The sequence below is a fragment of the Colias eurytheme genome, chromosome 27 (genome assembly GCF_061535395.1).
Source record: "Colias eurytheme isolate Ceu_HAF_F1 chromosome 27, ilColEury1 Martin Lab GWU primary, whole genome shotgun sequence".
In the NCBI taxonomy this organism is placed as follows: domain Eukaryota; kingdom Metazoa; phylum Arthropoda; class Insecta; order Lepidoptera; family Pieridae; genus Colias; species Colias eurytheme.
Window position 1 is genome coordinate 6366459 of NC_143006.1, and position 22418 is coordinate 6388876.

Here is a 22418-nt window from a genome sequence, read left to right on the forward strand (position 1 = left end):
TTGTTTAAATTACTTGACTAGCAAGCATGTCTGCACATCTGTGTTATAAACGTGATATGTTTTAATGATTTTCAGTTATTTGGTTTTCAAGTTAAAAAAACATTCCCCTGGTCAACATCCCCCTGTCATTTATATGCACAGGGGAGTGTTCCTTACCTCAGGGGAATGTTTTTTAAGTTTTGTAAAGACTTCATTGCTGGATAGCGCATCAATTTTCCTCAGCGTTAATAATATGTACCAAATAAATAAATAAATAATATAATTATCGTTCTTTTTCGTAGGTTATAGCTCAAAATGCCACCTAAAATGGAGCCACCCAAAACAAGAGAAGAAATATTAGAACAAAAACGAATAGTTCAATTATAACAGTGGTGATTACGTTTTAGTTAAGTTTATTTTCGGGAACAGGGAATATCGCTATGCTGCGGTTGTTAAAGTAGATGATGAGGACGGCGAACTAACAGTGACTTTTCTGAAAATTTGTGATAACAAGGGCTAGAAGTTTAGAATAGATGAGAATGATTTGTCTGATGGCGGTTTTGACCAAATATTGGAAAAGTTCCTGATCCGAACGTGACTGTTAAAGGAATTAGATTATTTTATAGTTTTCCAAAATTGGTACATGTCTTTGAGAAATAAGAGATGTTTCCCTGAAAGATAAAATTGATTTTTAGTGGTATACTGTGCCAGCAATGATAATTATTTCAAGTTACCTGAAAAGTATAAATGTTTCTTGATTGTAAGCCCAAAAAAGTTTATTGTGATAATTCGATAACAGAGGTAACATTTTTTTTTATTTTATTTAACATTCTAAGAGCTGACTTATGTCAAACAATCAGTATTTTAGAAAGACTGTAAAAGTAAGAAGTTGATTTTGTTCAGTTAACAAATGTTATAAAAATGTCTCTATTTTGTAAGTGAATTTAGTTTTGATCTCGTTGATTATTTAAGTAATAATTACACATTGTAAGAGCTAATAAAAATAAAGATTTGAATATTTAAACATACAAAAATGTTAGTTTTAGTTCATAAAAACATTCCCCTGGTTAGTCACAACATTACCCTGTCACGATTTTTCACAAAACCGCTCATAACTCAAAAACAAAGAAAAAAATGTGTGTGTTTCTTTAATATATATTTTTGATACACTATTACCTTGCTTTGTATTGACAAACATTCTCAACATTTGATAAATTTTGGTTAGGACAGTCTTGTTTGAACGAGTTTCCAAATAGCAGAGAAACACCCGTACATACCCGTGTGGGGTATCAATGGAAAGGTCTTTTAAAATGATATAAAGTTTTCTAAAAAACATTTTTCTTAAAGTGAACGGTTTTTGAGATATCAGCTCTCAAAGTCGTAAAAAGTATGTCCCCCCCCCTCTATTTTTATAACTACGGGGTATAAAATTCTAAAAAAAATAGAGGTGATGCATGCTAATTAACTCTTTCAACGATTTTTGGTTTGATCAAAGTATCTCTTATAGTTTTTGAGATAGGTTGATTTAACTGTAATTTATTATATTTGCTGCTACGGAACCCTTTGTGCGCGAGCCCGACTCGCACTTGGCCGGTTTTTTTTCTCTTACGCTTGAGTATGCTCAGGAATAGAACCCTTTCATTTTTCAGGGTCTGATTCGATGTGGTTTAATTGTTATTAAATAAACAAAAATAATAATTAATAAATATTTATTAAAAAAAATTATGAGGCGTGCACTTTTGGATTTTCCAAATTATTTATTATTGCTCTGCGCATCAGATATTAATAAATCTAAATTCCATAGTAACATAATACCAATCAAAAACCCATTTCCCAATAATAAAACCCAAGGGCCCCTAAAAGTGTTCAAAAAGAAAGATTGGCCCAACTTTAGGGTCCGCTTTGACAGTTCACTTGTTCAAAATATTAAGATGTCGGCGGACGTTCCTTTGGAATATTTATCGCGAATTTTTACGAGTTCCGAATAAACTTTCCACCGCTGTTTCATATTTAATAGGTTACTAGCTATCTGCCCGCGACTTTGTTCGTCTTAATGTCTGTTAAGTACGCATAAATTCTAACGCTACGAATAAAATTAACTCAAATAAAATTGGACTTTGCTACCCCTTTCGACTTTAGAAGATGTTTTTTTAATCAAATTTAGAATCCATCATCATCATCATCATTATAATATAAATAAAAATGTTTTTTAATAGGTGAGAACCTACTAAGGGAAGCATGGTGGATAGTCTAATATGTTGAAATCATAATGTCTTTGGGTTCATCACTTCGATACAGTATTGACACACTTATAAACCTGTTTGTTTCTTGAGCAGTATAGTTAGGCGTGATAACTATGCAGATTATCTATACTAATATTATAAAGCTGAAGTTTGTTTGTTTGAACGCGCTAATCTCGGGAACTACTGGTCCGGTTTGAAAAATTCTTTCGGTGTTAGATAGCCCATTTATCGAGGAAGGCTATATTTATTTATTTATTTTGCATAAAATTCGGATATCGCAGATCCATATTTTGTTAGTAAAAAAAAAACCTAAGTATTAATGTTAGTAATGTTAGTAATTACATCTAAAAACTAAAAACTAAGTCCTAATAACTAATAACTAAGGCTACATCGCTAAGACTTACAAGAGCGGAGTAACACGGGTAAAACCGCGGGGCACAGCTAGTTCAACTATAATATTGCATCATCATATATTTTTAACCAAGCCTTTTATATTATGTAAAACCCTCACATTCGACAAAAACAATTAACGTAACGGCACCAGTCTTGTACAGATTAAGGAAAAAATTGAAGTTTTTCGCAAATTTCTCGTAGGTTTTTTAACTTTATTGGATATTGTTTAGTTATACCTTTAGTTCAATGTTAGTTTAACGTAACCAATGTTAGAAAAAAGATTACAATGCATAAATAATGAAGTTATTTATAAATTAAAAAACCACTTTTTTGCACCAGTGTTGGACAGTGAAAAATCTAATGATGGACACCCAGATTTGGACAACATCCAGTTATGAACACCCATTTATGGACTGTACCTAATGTCGTTTCTCCAGTTATTTACACTTGGAGAAGACTTATAGTTATCAATAGAATCTTGAAAATGATGATTGGAATACAATAAATCGGGGATGTATTTATAAAAAATAGTACCTACTTATTAATTATTTTGCACACTTATAATATTTAAAACAGTCTTAATTTCCATTTTCTAGGCAAAAATTGGACAAATGCATCGTCAAATACGAGTTATGTCCGTTAAGAAACACCAATATGGTTTTTTTTCTCAATAAGTCAGGGATGAAAAATATAACTAAAAAAAGTACTGCCATTCCATCCATTTTGGGACTTCTTCTTCTTCGTCATATCACACTAGGGGGGTAGATGTTACCCGTTTCACGATATTCCGCCATATCTGTTCTGTTTTCTGGCATTCCGCTACACTCGTGGAGTGAATCGCCAATCTGAATCCGCCAGCAGCGGTCCATCGATATGGATTCCAAATTGTAGCACGAGGCAAAAAGCTTTTTTTAAACTGTTGTCAAGATGGTGTGTATGAAATTTAAGCGTGTGTGCTATATGGTTGTGGAATTTAAGAGCAGACAACGATCCAAACAGTTCATCAGAGAACTCTCTATGATAGATGCGTTACAATACGCATAAGTATGCGACTTCTTTACGCAGTGATAGAGAATGAAGCCGAGAACGAGTCGCACAGCACATAATGACCCATTGTTCTAAAATATATTCTTCATGTTTAGATAGATATTATGTTGTTGGACCCATTAGTGTAATTTTAACAAAAAATATCAATGTCCATTATAGGAACCAAAGCAAATCCAGTCATGGACAATTGTTGTACAATATTGGAACCCTTTGTTTGAAATGGTCGTGATAGGTATATTATTAATCAGAAAGAAAAGACAATACAGAAAAGCGCATGTAATTAATACCTATAAAAAAAGTTTATTTTCGACATATGTCCATAAATGGATATATCCATAGAAATAAATCCAGTTAAGGACACTGATGAATTTTATTTAAACAACATAACCTATCATGATACTAAATCGTGTAATAATTCGTACACTTAACTACTATACATAAAAGTAATATCAAATTTTGCTGACATTTATACAAAAATTCTTATAACCAAAATTGTGTCCTCACTTCCTTAAGGATTTTCTTAGTAAAAACGGATTTCTTCGAAACGAGTCGCAGCAACTAAACATAACGTTCTGCCATCTTCAAACATTTTGGCCGAATAAGATGAAGTGTCGTATTTTGATAGCTTATGAACCAAACTTTTATTTTAAGTATTGCCAAATTATATAACGTTAATTTTGGTCTTAATATTTAAATTTAATATTTATTTTGTCCATTACTGGATGCTTGTCCACGACTGGTGCCGTTACCTTAAATCAAAGAATCTATTTTGTAAGAACTCGGTTAAAAATACAGCGATTTTAAAGTCAACCCCTTACCCTTAAAGACTCTTAACTTAAGTGGCATTTAATTAATATTAAATAGTTCGAAATACTTAACATCCCTTCTATTTATTCAAGAGTCGAAACGGCTGGATTGTTTTGTATACGGTTCATTGTGTCGAGAGATTTGTAAATATTTCTTGTTGGATTCAATTGTTTTGAATAATTCTAAATATATAATTGTTATTTGTTATTTAGGGGCACATTAACGTAAGCAGATGGTAATCATTGAAAAAAGGGAAATAATATAATTATAAGCACTGAACAATATTTTACTAAAGTGCAATGCAACTTTAAACCATAAATAATATCTCAGTGATATTCTATCAATGCAGTAAAATATACCTGAACAAGGTAACTAAGGAAATTCGTAAAATGCATGGTAACTTTTCAAAATCAAATAAATCTAACAGAATCTATCGATACACTAAAACTTTTACAAAATCGTCCAGCCGTTCAGGTGCGAATCGATAACTTCGTTCAAAAACTTACAAATTTCCTTTCAACGGAAAAAGGCTTCATATTTCACTATTAATTAGTCCCGTATACTCGAAATTAAACCTTATTTATATTATATATAGGATTTTAATTAAATTTTTAATCATCGACTATTGAAACCGACTGAAGAGATATTCATTGAAAATAATTACCATGAATTCGCTTTTACTCTGATTTTAAAATATCTTCTGTCTCAGGTCATTATTATTTATTACTATAGTTTGTGAAGATTCTTTATTTAATTAACTATATTTATATGTAAATTTACTGAAATGTTTCTGTTTTCATTGGTTATATATTAGACTTCTAAACATGTATATGTATATTTGTAATGTTGTCTTTGATATTTAATGCTAGAAACTGCGTTGTTGATTCACGTTTTAATTCCTCTAAAATTACTTAATTCTATGTACCTTATATCTTTAAGAGAAATTCTACGTCTAAGTATTTATATTACAAAAATTAATACCATATTACTTACCACAAAAAATGAGGGTAGAAATCCAAAATTTGGCACACATTTTGATGTTCGTACAACACACTGCACATATTCCACTAGCCGATGCAAAAATCACCGACACATTGTCACCATGTCACTCATTACCGTGTCACGCAACTTATTACCGAGTCGCGTAACTCATTACCGAGTCGCGTAACTTATTACCGATTCGCGTAACTTATTACCGAGTCGCGTAAATTATTACCACTGTTACCGTAATATCGTAATATCGACACTGTTACACTTTGTCAGGACGTTATACGCGTCACCATGTCAGCTATCTGTAATAAAGAAAAAAACATTAATTAAAACTGTAAATTATTTATAGAAGAGAAACATTTCTTAGGAATTTTAACCTTTTGAGAGCAGATATGCTAGTAAAATATCATTATCCATAAATATTTTAAGTTGTATTTAAAGGGACGCCTATGCAATTATTACTAACAGTAAACCTTGAGAAGAAAATTAATCAACAGAAAATAACAAACGAAATTTTGAATACCTTCACTACCTAAACACTAATTTGATCCTTATACTTTTGAGCAGAAAATCGAAATTTCAATGCCTCTAACCAACACCCGCGTAAAAAGTAATCCTAGCCCGTAATAAAACACAAAAAGTTACATTTCATAGATTTTATAGTGAACCATAAAAAATATTTAGCGATTTTACGATGGACGAATGAAAAATGACACTTTATGCATCTTCCAAAAACGTTAAAGTTACATCGTTAAATCAATGTGCCGTTAATTTTTTATGGCGATGGACCTTTTATAGTTTCTACTCGAAGACCAGAGGCCTGATCGATCCATTGATAATTCAAAAGGAGGATGATGAAATCATTATGTTGTAGGGGATCGATGGATGGCTAAAATATTCATTGTCTCTTGTGAATGAATGGCAAAATTATTATAGTGAAGTATCTATGGACATAAAAAATACCAGTACTATGATGATCGTATTATAAGATACAATAAAGATCAACTGTTTTGTCAAATTATAGAGATCTATAAAATTCATTCGCTGATAGGAACAACTAACTACAAAGTTGTCTAATAATAATTCGTAAAAACTCCGCAATACACAAAATAGATTAAATAGTTAGTCACAAACGAGACAGTACAAAGTTTTTATTATTCCTGTAACTATATTCTGTAAGATCTCTGACTTAAGAACACAGAATATGGCGTAGCCGAGAAGAACACAAAAATATATTTTGTGTCTCGAAATTTAACTTTCTGATAGTGAAAAAAATTTCAAAATCAGCCAAGATGTTATGGAGTATTTCTCCTATAGGTACACAGAAAAACAATCAATCGAAAATTTCATCTTCATAATAATTGTGTAGATTAACAGGCAGATTATAATGAAAGTCGTTTGTGACTCTAAAATTGATATATAGCTAAATAAGGCCTTCACTAACCGTAAAACACCAATTATCTGGTTAATGGTAAGAAAGTTCTGGAAAGATGACGTCACGAAGTATTAAGTTAAGCCCACATGATACTCATTAAGTGTTTCTTTAGAAATTTGAAATCGTTGCACAAGCTTGCCCACGCGACTTCGCCCAGTTGCTTTTGGATGGTGTAATTTATACGAATTATACGATTGAGGTTGTACTGGGCAGCCATTGAGTTTATTATAATACTAGCTGGTGTCCGCGACTTCGTTCACGTGAACTATAGACGTGAACAACTAGGTGATTTTAATTCAATTAGGTGTAAATCATATATAAAGGTATTACATTTCATCCCGAAATTCCAAGTTAACAATTATATTTCAAAATATAAAAATGAATCGCAAAATGTGTTGGTAAGCGCATAACTCGAGAACGGCTGAACCGATTTCGATAATTCTTTTTTTATTATATTCCTTGAAGTACGAGGATGGTTCTTATGTAGAGAAAACGTAAATATGTACCACGGGCGAAGCCGGGGCGGACCGCTAGTTTCAAATACATAAATTTAAAAAATCGCATTACACAAAGAACGTTACTTGCGCTTGCATTATTGCATATGATAAGAAAGTCAATTTGTGTCAGCTTAGAACAACTTATGAAGAAATGTTTCCTGTAATAAAAAGTTTGATAAAGCAAGATTCTTTAATAATCGAAACAAATATAACATGTTTAAAATTTCCGCGTATTTGAAAGTATAATAAATATCAATTTATACTACTACAAGAAACATAAAAATATATCTTGTCACAATTAGCCTTTAAATTTCCAAGTAAAGAAAATAAAAATAAGGACCTAAAACCAGCTAGAAACAAACGTTTACAAGTCTCTTACTTAATAGCGGAAATAATTAGAAAGAGAAGTAGGCAATCAAGATAAATAATTAATAGCATTTATAATCAATTAGGTACGTTTTATTTATAAACAAATTAGCACTTAAGAGAAATCAATTACTCTTTAAATTCATCACATTATCACTACATAGTATAAAAAAGTCGCTTTCTCTGTCCCTATGTATGCTTAAATCTTTAAAACTACGCAACGGATTTTGATGCGGTTTTTTTAATAGATAGAGTGATTCAAGAGGAAGGTTTTAGTGTATAATGTATTAGGTTTTAGACAAAGCGGGCGAAGGGCTAGTATTCTTATAATCAGCTAGCTAGACCAAGTTAAAAACCTGATATAAATTTATAAAATCGCTTCCGCTCGTCTTCTAAAACCCAGTTTCTGTAAAACGGCCGTAGGTGTATACAAGTTGGTGAGAGGCAATTATTTTGTCTACTCGTCTGTCTGTTGGACCTCTGTTTGTTATGTCAATGGCTTTGTTTATAATGCCTATTAGCTGTACGAATTTTATAAAGCCTCTGAGACAGTAGACTGAATTAATTCAGTGAATGTGGAATAAACATGATGTATATTAAAGTATTTTACGAGGTAAATTATCTTCTTAGTTCAAATAGACTTTGATTTGTTCGTATGAAAATTGTAATTGATGTTATTAATTTAAAATATTATATTGAGTGCCCCAGGGGTCTGATTTGGGGCCTATATTATAACTATCGTTTACAATAACTAATACTTATGATATCTTGTTTTATATGTATCTTTTATATGTATTGTAAACAGCGTCTTTTCATTCCGAAATCTAACAATCAATTCTTAATTTATTCAAATGATACAGATGTATCACAAATAAATAAAATGTTGATACAAATTAGCATTTCAAACAGATATAAAATGAAATACGCGAATGAATTATTTATAAATTGAATAAAATTAATTTCATTAATAACATAAAGGTCTGTAGATGTTCAAATACAGAATTAATCCAGTATTTAAACAGTTAACTGACAGTAATGTTAATATCTATGACATGACAAGTGAACTAAAATGGACAAACCGCAAAACCACAGCATTTAAAGTTTAACCCAAAAACGTTTATTTGCAGTCATTTGTATGTTCTGTCTCTTTGTAAGTTTTTGTTATAACTATCAGAGGCGGCTCGTGACAAAATTTTATGGGTGTTCACTTGAAATAAAACACTGAAAATACATGGTGTAAAGCAGTACATTTATCAAAAAAATTACTTATAAAGGAAATACCTAACTACATACGTCTTTCTTTTTGGTGTGCAAAAATATCTATAACTTAAAGCGACAAGCCATTCGTAAATATCTGTTGTTGCTTTCATCACAACCACACAACCACGGTTTTTTTTACATATTGTTCAGATTTAAACACACGCGTATATGTTTTCGTTTTTGTCGTACATTTTTGCGTAAGATCAAGTTCAGGCCGTGGCGGTCCCTTAGCTTTACATTCAAGCCGAATTTGTAACGTTTTATCACACTTTTTAATGAACGCCACATTATAATTATTGTTCATTTTAACACTCACAAGTAATACTGATAAGTACAGGCTATTTCAACACGTATTTTATAATTTTAATTAGAAAATTGCATGAATCGCGCGCGTGCATTGAAGTTGACTCGAGAGTCGAGTGTTTGTTTATATTATAGACGTAGCAACTGGCAACGTCGCAATCGCTGTCCTGCCGGGCGGTAAAAACGAACCGGCAACGTTTGCGGGTGCGGCGCACCGAATTTTGCTACTTTTCCATAGAAAATCTTTTGTTTCACGCGCAGGGCTCTGGCAAAACCCTCTCTTTCACTCCTATTGGATTTCGTATTAGGAAATGTACTAAATCTTTTTTCATTGGAGCGCAATCGTGAGCGCACCGCTTCGCGCGTTACATAATACAGTAGGTATTATACAGGTGTATGGGATGATGGAATGATGGATATATTCATTGGTATTAACAGTAGTTTTAAAGATTACGATTGATTTTAAATAGTAATAATTAATGTTAATAATTAAATTAAGGAGTATGATTTTATTATAATTATTTATGGGAGTTCACTGCACCAGCGCTCCTTAGGGCGAGCCGCCTCTGATAACTATCACCCCTTTTCATTAGCTCTATATCCCTTTATGTATGTGTTTTTCTTTTAATTTAATTCTTTTATAAGACGACCCAAATTCTATTCTTATTTTGTAAATATATAAGGTGTTTTAAAGGAACGGTTGTACGCTTTTGAATGAAGCTTTTTACATGGTACGCTTAGATGGTAAGATTCTTATTCTTATCGTTACTAAAAATTGTATTACGATTTCATACATCAAACGCCTAGCTAGAATTTCTGCTTATATTAGTATAAGTATAGATACCCAGTTAATAAATTAACATGGAATAAATAGTTAGTAAAATATACCAAAACAGTAACAAAACATTTAAAACAGCCATAATCACACACATTTTACGAGAACATCCAAGTTCACAACGGTCTCAAATCTGTCATCACATTTTTTCGCGCCATCAAAGCTCAAAAAGGCGCCAAAACAACATGAAACAATAAAACGTAGGCATGTGGTCGTGTGAACGTTTACATATGGCCACCATCTTTTGTGACGTATGTACTAGCTTAAGTACTGAGTTAGTACTTGTTTATCAAGAATCCAAAGAAAAAGCACACATACACGCACACATACAAGTACACGTATAGTTTTAAATAGATCATATACTACACTAGCTTTTCGCCCGCAACTCTGCCCGCGTAGTCAAAAGAAAAGCATAGTTCCCGTTCCTGTGGAAGTGATATGTGATAATACAAGTTACCCACTATGTTTGTGCCAAATTTCATGATAATCGGTTCAGCCATTCTTGCGTGAACCATGTAACAAACAAAAAACATTCAAACTTTCGAATTTATTATATTAATAGGATAATATTTGTCTTTTTTTTATTTAATTCACCCTGGGAAGGCCCTATCTTCCTAAACAGGATTTTTCTTGCTGAAAAGACAGAACAGAGGATTTAGAAACTAGCTAGAAAGACAGACAGGCTCTAGTTTTTTTTTAACGCAGATAATGATAAGAATCGATGGCTCAATATAATTTAATTCTGTTGGATCTCAAGGCCCGATTATCTTTTCTCCATTGATTTTCGTGTTATCAAAGATTCTATCAACAAATAGCAAATATCGGCCTAGGGGTAAACGAGAGGCTTGTTAAATTGTCGGTAAAAGATTTTGTGTGATACGAGATCCTTCATCAATTGGATGTTCACTAAATGGAGAACACTAGAGCAATTACTATAGGAGTTATATCTTTCTAAATAAATAAAAATGAATCGCCAAATGTAGATCGATTGATAAATCGCCTAAGCGTAAAACTCGAATAATTCGGGTAATTTTTTTGTTCTTGTTAAGGCACAAGGTTTTTATGGAGAAAAAATGTAAAAGGGACAATAGGGCAGAACAACATCTGCCGGGGTAGCTTATATTATGTAAATACATACCTAATAATAATAATGTATTATTACGATATTAATTGGCGTATTCACTACTTACTGATAATGACATGATATCCCTAACAAATTTTGTCGTATATTTCCACACAGAGCACATCTTAGTTAATACTAATCAGGAATCAGGACGTTGTGAAACCTGTCCTTAAACTTGTAACTTATTTATATCCTAACAAATTTTCGTACTAATAATCTCAAATCATAAACTGAAGCCAATAAATCTACACAAAGATACCCCTAAAATCAATGCCATAACCAAGAACAATGCTCGAGCATCTGAAGTTACACCAAAACTTGTTAACGCATGCCTTAACGACAATACCTCAAATAGTTTCGGATTTACGTTTGATCCTACCTTTAGAGGGTCATAAGCCATCAAAGGGTAACTTGTAACAAGATTTTCAAATTAAACCCACAGAAATGTACAAAAACTGATGTAAATAGAATTTGTAATGAGCAGGTGGGTAAAGATGGGGTGGCTATTTTAATTATTATAGATAACCTTACTAATTCGTTCTTTTAACCGTTAAAGTACCTATCCGTATTTCTTTTAAGTTTTGAAAAAACTAATTTACCACAAGCAACAATATTAATAGTATAAATTAATCAATGTACTTATAGATTACCAAATCATTCAATTAATTAATAACTACAACTTAAAAATCTAAGAAATTACTACACCTATATTACCGAATATACATTACATTGCTTGACCTAAAACCAATTTTAAACTTTTTTCTAACACATTTAAAAAAAGCGAACTTATTTATTAACCGTATAAAACAACATCAATTTGCAATATCATTAATCATTATGTACCAAAGCAGTTTCAAGATATCATGAATTCTTATTAAAAACCAATCATGCGGTCGCTTCCTACAATTTATTCATTTATTATTACAAGTCAAAAATCGTACGTCAAGGACCAATATAAACGCACCATGTGGCTCGACCGTTGCCTCTACGCGGGAGTTGCCACCGCGTTTCTTATTTTTAGCCCCTTTTTTATTATATTTGCATGTGGCTAACAAGACATTGTTGCTATGTCATTTGACAATTAAATATCGTTTGAATTAGCAACGAGTGTGATCATTTACGTATGTTATATGATAAAGATGTTTTGCATACCCCAAGGTTCATGTTTGTGCCCAATACTATACCTAATGTTTGTTAATGATTTGTTTGTAAATTATGATTATTGCTAAAACGTGTTCAATCCATAATGTGTTAAAGGTAGCGATAAATATACATTTATATTTATTTGTTTATAAATTTAGATTTTACTAAGCAAATATAAAATTATTATCCTTTTAAGTGGCCTTACGCGCAATAAACTAATAATATTCGTCGTAACAGATTCACGGAAACTCGGAAAGGGTTTGAATGAATATGAATAAGGAAGGGGAAAGGATAACGTACAAAAATACAAGTGCACGTTATATTATATTGAGAGTTTTCGTCACATCTTACTTCCTATCTTTGTATCCTGTCCTACGCTATACTACCTACATACTATGCTACTACATTTTGCTTTCATGTGACACAATTTTAAGTTATTTAATAGAACAATTTCTATTTTAAATTTAATTACCAATTTACTATCCACCAATTTCGTCTTGCCTAAACAAAATGTCGCTCACACTTTCAACTAAATCCAATCAAAACAGAACAAGTTTGTCCGGTGTTTTTAATATATTAGCAACAACGTGGGAACGGTGATACTTGCAACCGGTTCGAAGCCTCGCAGGATGAGGTACATCCGCTGGCAACTGGTTATCTCAATGCGATTTATAGACATTTGATAGTTCTTTAATAAAAGGGTGAGGGAGGTTTGGTCAATGTGAAATTTACGATACGTTTACTAACGTTGTCTACATTGCGTAAAAATTTATGAATAGGTATACTAAAACCTTGTCCTGTCACCACTCCGTCTTTTAAAAATGCTATCAAAATCGGTTGCGTAAGTTTAAAGATAGACATAGGGTAAGATAGACAGACTTTGTTTTATGCTATACAATGGTAGGGTTTCTTTCACCACTGTTGGTAATGTCCCTGTCCCTATTTGACACTTTTTTAAGTTAACCATCATACATAATCAGTTTAACTTTAGCTGTGAAACCGAGCACCGGCATTTTAAAACAGCAAAATACAGCCCACAAAATTACACCTAGTTTTAGCATTTACTTTTGTAAGTCAGGAGAAAAGAATTGAAATCAATCATTTTCTAATAGAGGAAAGGGCATAATATATTCACATACAAAGTATCAATACGTAATTCAAACTTCACAAAGTTCAAGTATGAACTTAACTACTGTTAGGTTTCATAACTTCAAATACTACTTGTTTGTAAATACAAGTTGTAAATAACAAATAGCCAATCCTACAACGCTTTAAGTAGAAATTTAGTAAGTAGGTATTAGTGAATAAGAATTGAACTACCGAATCCATACTAATATTATAAATGCGAAAGTAACTCTGTCTGTCTGTCTGTTACTCAATCACGCCTAAACAACTGAATCAATTTGCATGAAATTTGGTATGGAGATATTTTGATACCCGAGAAAGGCTACCTTTTATTGCGAAATATGTATCACGGGCGAAGCCGGGGCGGACCTCTAGTACAAAATAAATCTAAATTCGTATAAGAAGTACCTAAAGGAAATATCCATTGGGTGTCCTTATTTTATCTCACCAACATACAAAAAACGATCAAATAAACAAATAATTTTTCTTTTTAAAACCCATTCTATATTTTCATGCATTTTAAAGAAGGCATTCATTAATTACTATTTATTCTTTCATGACTAGGTAGATACGTATTAAGAAAACAAATCGAGAAAAATTCAAACTACATAATATTATATCGTATCGCATAATGTATGACAGTGCCTTTAAACAGACGTTAGAATTTTTAATTATTCTCACATGAAAAAAAACCTTGCAGCATTAGAATAATAAAAAATGTGAACTTAATTATCACCAAAACCTGTTTTTAATGCGTATCTGACATTTCTATTCATATCCATACAAAATACTTAATTATACAAATGCGAGGATATATGTTTGTCTGTCACTCTTGTGGGGCAAAATTACTCAACCGATTATAACTTCAAAGATATGAAAATTGTTTAAAAATCAATATCACACAGGAAAGTGTTTTATTATAAACACGAGCGAAACCGCATAAAAAAATTCTCTAAAATATTCTACTAAATATATAAAATATATCATTACATCAAAATAGCTGCACAAATTTTGATAAAATATCTCACAGGGATAGACAAGTACAACCTTTTTTTCTAAGCAAAGCCACAGATGAAAAACTGTGTGCACAAAATGCAGCTAACAATAAATAATTGAACAATCTATTTCAAAGTGGATTCAACATCTATACCAATCTATAATCTTCTTATATATAAAAATGAATCGCAAAATGTGTTGGTAAGCGCATAACTCGAGAACGGCTGAACCGATTTCGATAATTCTGTTTTTATTATATTCCTTGAAGTACGAGGATGGTTTTTATGTAGAGAAAACGTAAATATGTACCACGTGCGAAGCCGGGGCGGACCGCTAGTAATATTATAAAGCTGAAGAGTTTGCTTGTTTGTTTGTTTGAACGCGCTAATCTGAGGAACAACTGGTCTGATTTGAAAAATTCTTCCGGTGTTAGATAGCCCATTTATCGAGGAAGGCTATAGCCGAAGCCGAAGGCCTCTAACCTAACCTATATCATCATGCTAAGACCAACAGGAGCGGAGCCACGCGGGAGAAGCCGCGGGGCGTAGCTAGTTAACAATAAAGAACAACCTTTTTGAAATTCAAAAGCTATTGTAATCAAATTCAAATATAGTAACATCTGAAAATGGAATATAATTGATAACAGACCATATGTGTACGCCCTGTATTGATAAATATTGCATCTGTTAAATCATTGAGTTGAATATTTCGTCATCTGTTAACTATACAAAATTGGTTATGAAAGTCTGTCTGTTTGTCATAGTTAAACTATAGTATCGATTTGTTATTTTTGAATGATAATATGTAATTTAAACACCTAGGGTCACACTCACACAGCCATAATAGGTACATGGCTGTGCAAAATCACTACATAGTATAAAACAAAGTCGCTTTCTCTGTCCCTATATCCCTATGTACATGCTTAAATCTTTAAAACTACGCAACGGATTTTGATGCGGTTTTTTTTAATAGATAGAGTGATTCAAGAGGAAGGTTTTAGTATATAATTAATTATGTTTTAGACAAAGCGGGCGAAGCCGCGGGCGGACAGCTAGTCAACACCTAAAAGAAATAGGAGTAGGTGTCTAGGAGCTAGTAATATTAGGTATAGAAAATACTTAAAACTATACAGACAGATTTCAAAAAATAATTAAAACAGCCTAGACACATTATTTCTTGAGTGACATAAAGGTAACATCTCTTGTTTTTTAGCAGGTGAAGCTAGGCAGAGGGCTAGCAACTGTATTATAACTTTATAAGGTCAATAATTGATGAATCGAGTTTCCCATTCATAAAATTGGATTGAATAATATATAGTAATATTTAAAATTTTAAAGCTTTGAATAAAATTTATATACCGTACTTTGAATAATAATTTTAGCACAAAAATATACGCATTTTAGCTATTACTTTTTTAATTTAAGCATAAATTCAAATTATTCAAATTAAAAGTTTTGCTTTTCAATCAACACTAATTTTAAGCAGAAAGTATCACTTTTTATGTGACCTGACCTGAACCTATAAAGCGCAGTCGCGGTATTTTCTAGTTAATATATAAATGAAACAATTTTGTAGCAAATAATAGCTTGTTTCCGCTAGTAATAATATAAATAACTAAATTTATGTTTTTTGAATCAGCATTATTACAAATTTATTAGTACCGGAAATCTATTAATTTCAACAACAACTCGTTCCCGCGACTTCTTTTGTACTGAACACGAAAAAGTACTCAATATATTTCTGTATTGATCTATTTAATATGCTGATTTACATCAAATTCTATTCAGCTGTTTGCATCTTTAAACTTACGTAATTTGTAAAACAATAGTTACATAATTTTTTAAGCTTTGATAAGTACAATATTTGAAAAAAAACGAATTTTAAACAGGATAAAACGTAACATTTATCTAGTACTAGCGGTCCGCCCCGGCTTCGCCCGTGGTACTATTTCGCAATAAAAGGTAGCCTATGTTCTTTCTCAGGGTCTAAAGATTATCTGTGCCAAATTTCATCAAAATCGGTCCAGTAGTTTATGCGTGAAAACCATACATACATACAAACAAACCTTTCCTCTTTATAATATTAGTATAGATAACTTATGCAGTGACTACGTATTTAGTAAGTAGGTAGGTATTACTTTTATTATAGATCTATACTAATATTATAAAGCTGAAGAGTTTGTTTGAACGCGCTAATCTCAGGAAATAGTGATCCGATTTGAAAAATTATTTCGGTGTTAGATAGCCCATTTATCGAGGAAGGCTATAGGCTATATATCATAACGCTAAGTCCAACAGGAGCGGAGCCACGCGTGTGAAACCGCGGAGCGCAGCTAGTGCTAAAGTCAAGACTACGTGCTATTCCATGTCCCATCACTGATCGATTTTCTTTACCTTATAGCTGTTTTAACAATGACTAAAACCTACTTAGACCGCCTCCTTGGTACAGTGGTTGACGCATGAGCGTAGAACCGAGGCCAGGGGTCCTGGGTTCGATTCCCGGTGGAGACGAAGAAAAAAAAAATGTCTCGGTCTGACAGGACACAGAAGGCTGATCACCTACTTGTCCCTAAAGAAAATCGATCAGTGAAACAGATGTATGGATAATGCATCTGCCCCTTACCCCACTAGGGGACACGGGACTTCACTTTAAAACCTACTTGGTTTCTAATTTATAAACACGATTCAAAGAGACGGTTGTATAATATAATAAATAAGCCCTCTACCCTTTGATCGAGAAATTAATTTGGCTTAGGTAAACATTAAAATTACATTTTTAGAATTTATGGTATTTCTGTGAAAATTGTGATTTAATAACTCAAATATTTTATCAAACGTTGGGGTTACTTAGACTAGTTTACCGACTTTAAAAAAGTTTAGTTTTATCTCGAATATCGTAGAAATTAGTATCTACCCAGTACCCAGGTAATCGTCTATCTACTCTAAAGTAAACCTACTAATATTGTGAACAAGCTATGCCCCGCGGTTTTACCCGCATTTCTCCGCTCCTTTTGGTCTTAGCGAGATGATATAGTTAGGTAATATTATAGCCTCGACAAATGGGCTATCTAACACCGAAAGAATTTTTCAAATCGGACCAGTAGGTAGTTCCCGAGACTTGCGCGTTCAAATAAACAAACTTTGGCTTTATAATATCAACAGCTTCATACCTAGATTGTAATGCAATCTTAAGAGAAGATAAATACCTAAGTCCTAAACTATGATTAAACCCTTTACAACTAACACAAAAACGTAATACTTGAGCCTGTTACTTTTCTCAATTTAATTATGACTAACGAAGAAACTACATTTAAGCATCCAGAATCCTAGATAAGTTAGGCTTTATCCCAAGCAATGTCTAGAATTTTCTACTACATACCTAGGTACCTACCTACATTGTTGGCAGTTTGTTTCAGAAAATATTAAGTCCCTAGGTACATTTAGTGCTTACAAAAAAGTCTAGTAGATTTACAGTCTATGTTCGTTTTAAATGTAATCTTATGATGTTAAAAGTTTTAATTTAGAATTTTCTACTACCTATATTTATATTATTACTGTATATCTATAGGTAAGTAATAGGTAAGTACATTTAAAAACAACTAATTTTGTTTTTGCTAAGACGGTAGAAAAACGTTCCAATTTCGAATTTTCTAATGTTCCATTTCTAATTGTTAATTTTCTCTAATTCGAGAATTTTCTTAGCAATTGCTTATTTTCGTGTTTATTAATAGATTCCAATTAGAAAATGATATTATATTCGTTTTAATTTAATGAAGGCTATCGTTTTGGTCGGTTAATATGGAGGGTGGATGAAAATTCTTTGTCATAACATATAAGTATACCTCCTTATTATTAGGTACCTATAGTTAATGAAACAACATATTAAAGATTTATTGTGTATGTTTGATCTCAAAACACGATAATATCCACAACATATTAAAGCTATACGTTTTCTATTCGATCCCGAGTTCTACCTAAACATTTTTTAGTTTCCTACAAAATCGACACTGAAGTTTATCTAAAAAGATGCCACCCTTATTTTATTATTCATAGGCCGATATAAATTCTTAGAACATCGATATTTAGCCACTTATCGTAGCATATTTGCTTACTTTGTTAATGTCACAAATCCAGCCTCCGCTCACAGTTTCAACACAGATTAATAAAGGTCAACACACTATCACTGAATTAAAACACATCCATGGGAACCGGTTATCCATTCATAAAATTTTGTACACAACGAGCACTAGCCACAGGTGGGAATGACGTAACACCGACACGTCTTCACGCGACGCGAGCTCGACGCGGAGTGGACAAATTAGGGGTGGGGTAGAGGGGTGATCATTGCCCGGGGAGCTTGAGACCTGCGTAGCTTCGTTGCGTACATCTCTGCGTATTCGTTTATGCAAATCGTTTTAAAATACATTTGATACGCTGATTTGTTTTATAACAGGTTGACTTTTCAATTCGGTTGCGTTCTAGCTAGCAGCGAATATGGTTTTCGTTCTAAATTTGAGAGGCGTTGTTTTTTTTTTTCTTACAAGCATGGGCTGTGTCAACATGTGTGAACTTTGACATTTGATTAGCATTAGGTAGCGTTGATCGATTTACTATAAACAATTACGAGAAAGCGTTTATTTATTTAGATTTAAATTACTTACAGGACAAAGCTGTTTCTATCTGTTAAGTATTGGCAATAATTGCTAAATGGTTAATTAATGTAATGAAAAGCTATTGGTTAATAAATATTTGCGTCACCCTCGAGTTTCTGGGTCGTTAATTTTTAGATTCTAAACTCCCGTTTTCCCTCGAAAGAAGCTTATGCTTTTCCAGACTATTAAATTATCAGAGCTATCTTTCTTGCCAAAAGGTTACTTTCTATATATTTTTGCTATTATATAAGTGACATTGATAATGAAATAGATTAAGAATTTATTCAAGTTTAGACTGTTTAGATTCGATATAAATTGATATTTATTAGAGAACATGATTAATAATTAAAAATTAAAATATTTACATAATGATTATTTATTGGTCTGATATATAATATAGGTACCTACGTGGTTATCAGTTTATTAACAGATATTTTAATAATAATTTTTAAAACTTATACGACGTAGGTATGTACCACACGGCACACCCTCAAATTAGATAGGTACTTACCTACCTACAATAATTTATCTGTAACTAATTAAATGCTGTCTAGACACATCTTAAATAAGGTACCTACTTATCTGTTTTATTCGATTTAATAACACTTACGTATTTTAATAATTATTAGATAATATTGTAAGCTCTAAACGTAGATGAATTATAAATTTTCTGATTAGTTTCATAATAAGTTTTCCATAGAAAATAGGTACTATGATAGAAAACAATATAATTTTCTAACATTTACTTTACCTTATCATCATCAATGACGCTTTAGAAATAACAAAAAATCTACGCAAAATTATTACTTAACTTTTATGACATAACTCGTTTGCTTGAATCTTTATAAAAAATTCTCAATGATCAAAATCCATTCATCATTAGGCTAAAATATAAAATCAAGTGTATTGATATCAATTAACACCAGTATAACATGACCTCTGTAACAGGCTTGTTAATATGTAAAGATGGGTCATTAATTTTTAGCTTTATAACACGTATTTATGCTTCACCTGTATATTTGTATGTGAAGGGTATGTGAACGACTCTTTAAACGGACTGATTTATTTCAAACTTTATACACATAACAAGGATCGGTGACAATACAATAATTTCATAAGTTAAAAGTGTGGTTTTTAGTTTTTATTAACTAATAATATTTTTGGTAACTAATGATAACTAATATGTTATTTTAATAATTACATATTATTTATTTGGTTAACGCTTATTTAAATAACATATTATTTAAATTAATTTGTTCACTTTGTAATATCAAAATGTATGGATTTCCTAGAAATTCAATTTGGCATTTATTACTAAATGATAAAATAAAATAGCAACACATTTTACATGTTCGAGTAAATTTTATGGACGCTCGTTTGTAAAAGTCAAAGGGCATAGAAAAAGACCCAACAAATGTTTGTCCCATAAACTATACAACATGTCAAGATGGGAATTTGTTTATGATACGTCAACAAAACTATTGACAAACCAAAACACAGGCTAAATATCAATAGTAGATTGTTTATGTTCAACTACAGATAAATTATGACGCTAAAAAATTAGGTAGCCGTCTCTTGCCCCGTTTTTTGTTCCCACATAACTAGTTTTTTTTTAATGTCTATGGTATCAGGGTTACCGACTTTATGGCGTTGTAATACAGTTTATAATCGAACTTTTAAATTTCGAACGAGTCGCTCGAACAGAGGTCGGTCTTGTTTTGGTAACTTTTTTTGTTTTTTTTTAGAATGTTTGAAGCACAGGTGTTTTGTGTCTCATCCCTTTTATTTCGGTGGCGTTTCTTTCAATAAGTAATAGATTTTGAGATTACGTTCGATTTTCAAATGATGTATTTCGATTTTGATTTGTTTTAAAACGTATTTTATTATTCTTCTGATACGGCAAACGTTTTTAGACGATAATTTAAGAAAAAAAAGCTTTCTTTCCCACGCTTTTTAATATCCTTGTTTAGTTAAGTTTTGTTTATTGTTTTTGGAATACCTTATCCGTTTTATATTACCCGCGTACTTCAACATCAAATTATAATTGAAATACTGACGTTGTCAAATCGGTTACCCATCAAATAAATTACCGCGCGTTACGTTGCTTAACCTAAAGGAATGTAACGTGATTTTAGAATGCAATGGTATTTAAATGTTCTGGGAACCAAGGATATGGCTAAATGTCAGTTTTTATATATATGTAAATATAATACTTAGGACATAGTCACATATAGGACATTCGCCATTCACTAGGTCACAGATATTTATTTAAATTAAACACTAACTACTTGCTTGTGTGTAGAATATTTTAAATGTCACATTATACCTACTATGAATTCATTAAATGAAAATGTTTAATAATATTAATAAATTAATAATTATTATGTTTATAAGAGATGTTTTGAACTATACTTAGCTAATTATTTTGGTTTAGAAATGTACTAAGTAGGTACCTACATAATTCAATTTTTTCGAAGGGTGGCAATTTTGTAAGTAGGTAGGTCACAGAGGTAGGTGCATAAGCGTGGGCACCTACCTCAGAGGTGGGCACAGATCACATAAACTACTATGAGCGTGGGTATAAAGAAAACAATATTTACCGCATGTCAGTTTTTTCTAAATTCACATGTCCTATGTCCTGAGATATTTAAAAATACTACAAAAAAGATTAAATATAAAAGAAGATGTCTATTATCTTAGAGATTATGTCACCCGCCACCAAAAATATAATTACAGTTACTTTCTAAACTTTACGAATATAAACAAACTTGCGTGTGATAAAATGAGAGAAAATTAATAATAAATTACACGTGAAGAACAAAACTAATAATGACGGACTCGTTTTACGCGCGAACGGATATTATCGTAAAAAATAATAAAAACAACTTTTACATAAATGTAAATGCAATGAAAGCTTATACATATTTACTAGCTTTATCTCATGGCTTCTCTTGTATGTTACATTGATAACCTACAGGCTAGGTATTCAGGTATAGCATTATTTCTTTTGTATAGGTAATACCTATGTACCTATACAAAACAAATAATGCTCAATATCACTACATAGTATAAAACAAAGTCGCTTTCTCTGTCCCTATGTCCCTTTGTATGCTTAAATCTTTAAAACTACGCAACGGATTTTGATACGATTTTTTTAATAGATAGAGTGATTCAAGAGGAAGGTTTTAGTATATAATTTATTAGGTTTTAGTCAAAGCGGGCGCA

The 22418-nt window shown here is 31.8% G+C and overlaps 1 protein-coding gene across 1 annotated transcript in view; it reads right to left on the reverse strand.

Annotated features, from left to right (window-relative positions):
* Window positions 1-18837, reverse strand: part of sns (nephrin adhesion molecule sticks and stones) — a 216413-nt gene extending 197576 nt beyond the window's left edge. Inside the window, exons 1-2 of the mRNA XM_090117137.1 lie at window positions 18654-18837; window positions 5463-5761 (exon numbers count right to left, since the gene is read on the reverse strand). Of these exons, the coding sequence (XP_089973263.1) occupies window positions 5463-5502 (40 nt within the window). The 5' untranslated portion in view covers window positions 5503-5761; window positions 18654-18837. The remainder of the gene's footprint in view (window positions 1-5462; window positions 5762-18653) is intronic.
* Window positions 18838-22418: the final 3581 nt, after the last annotated feature.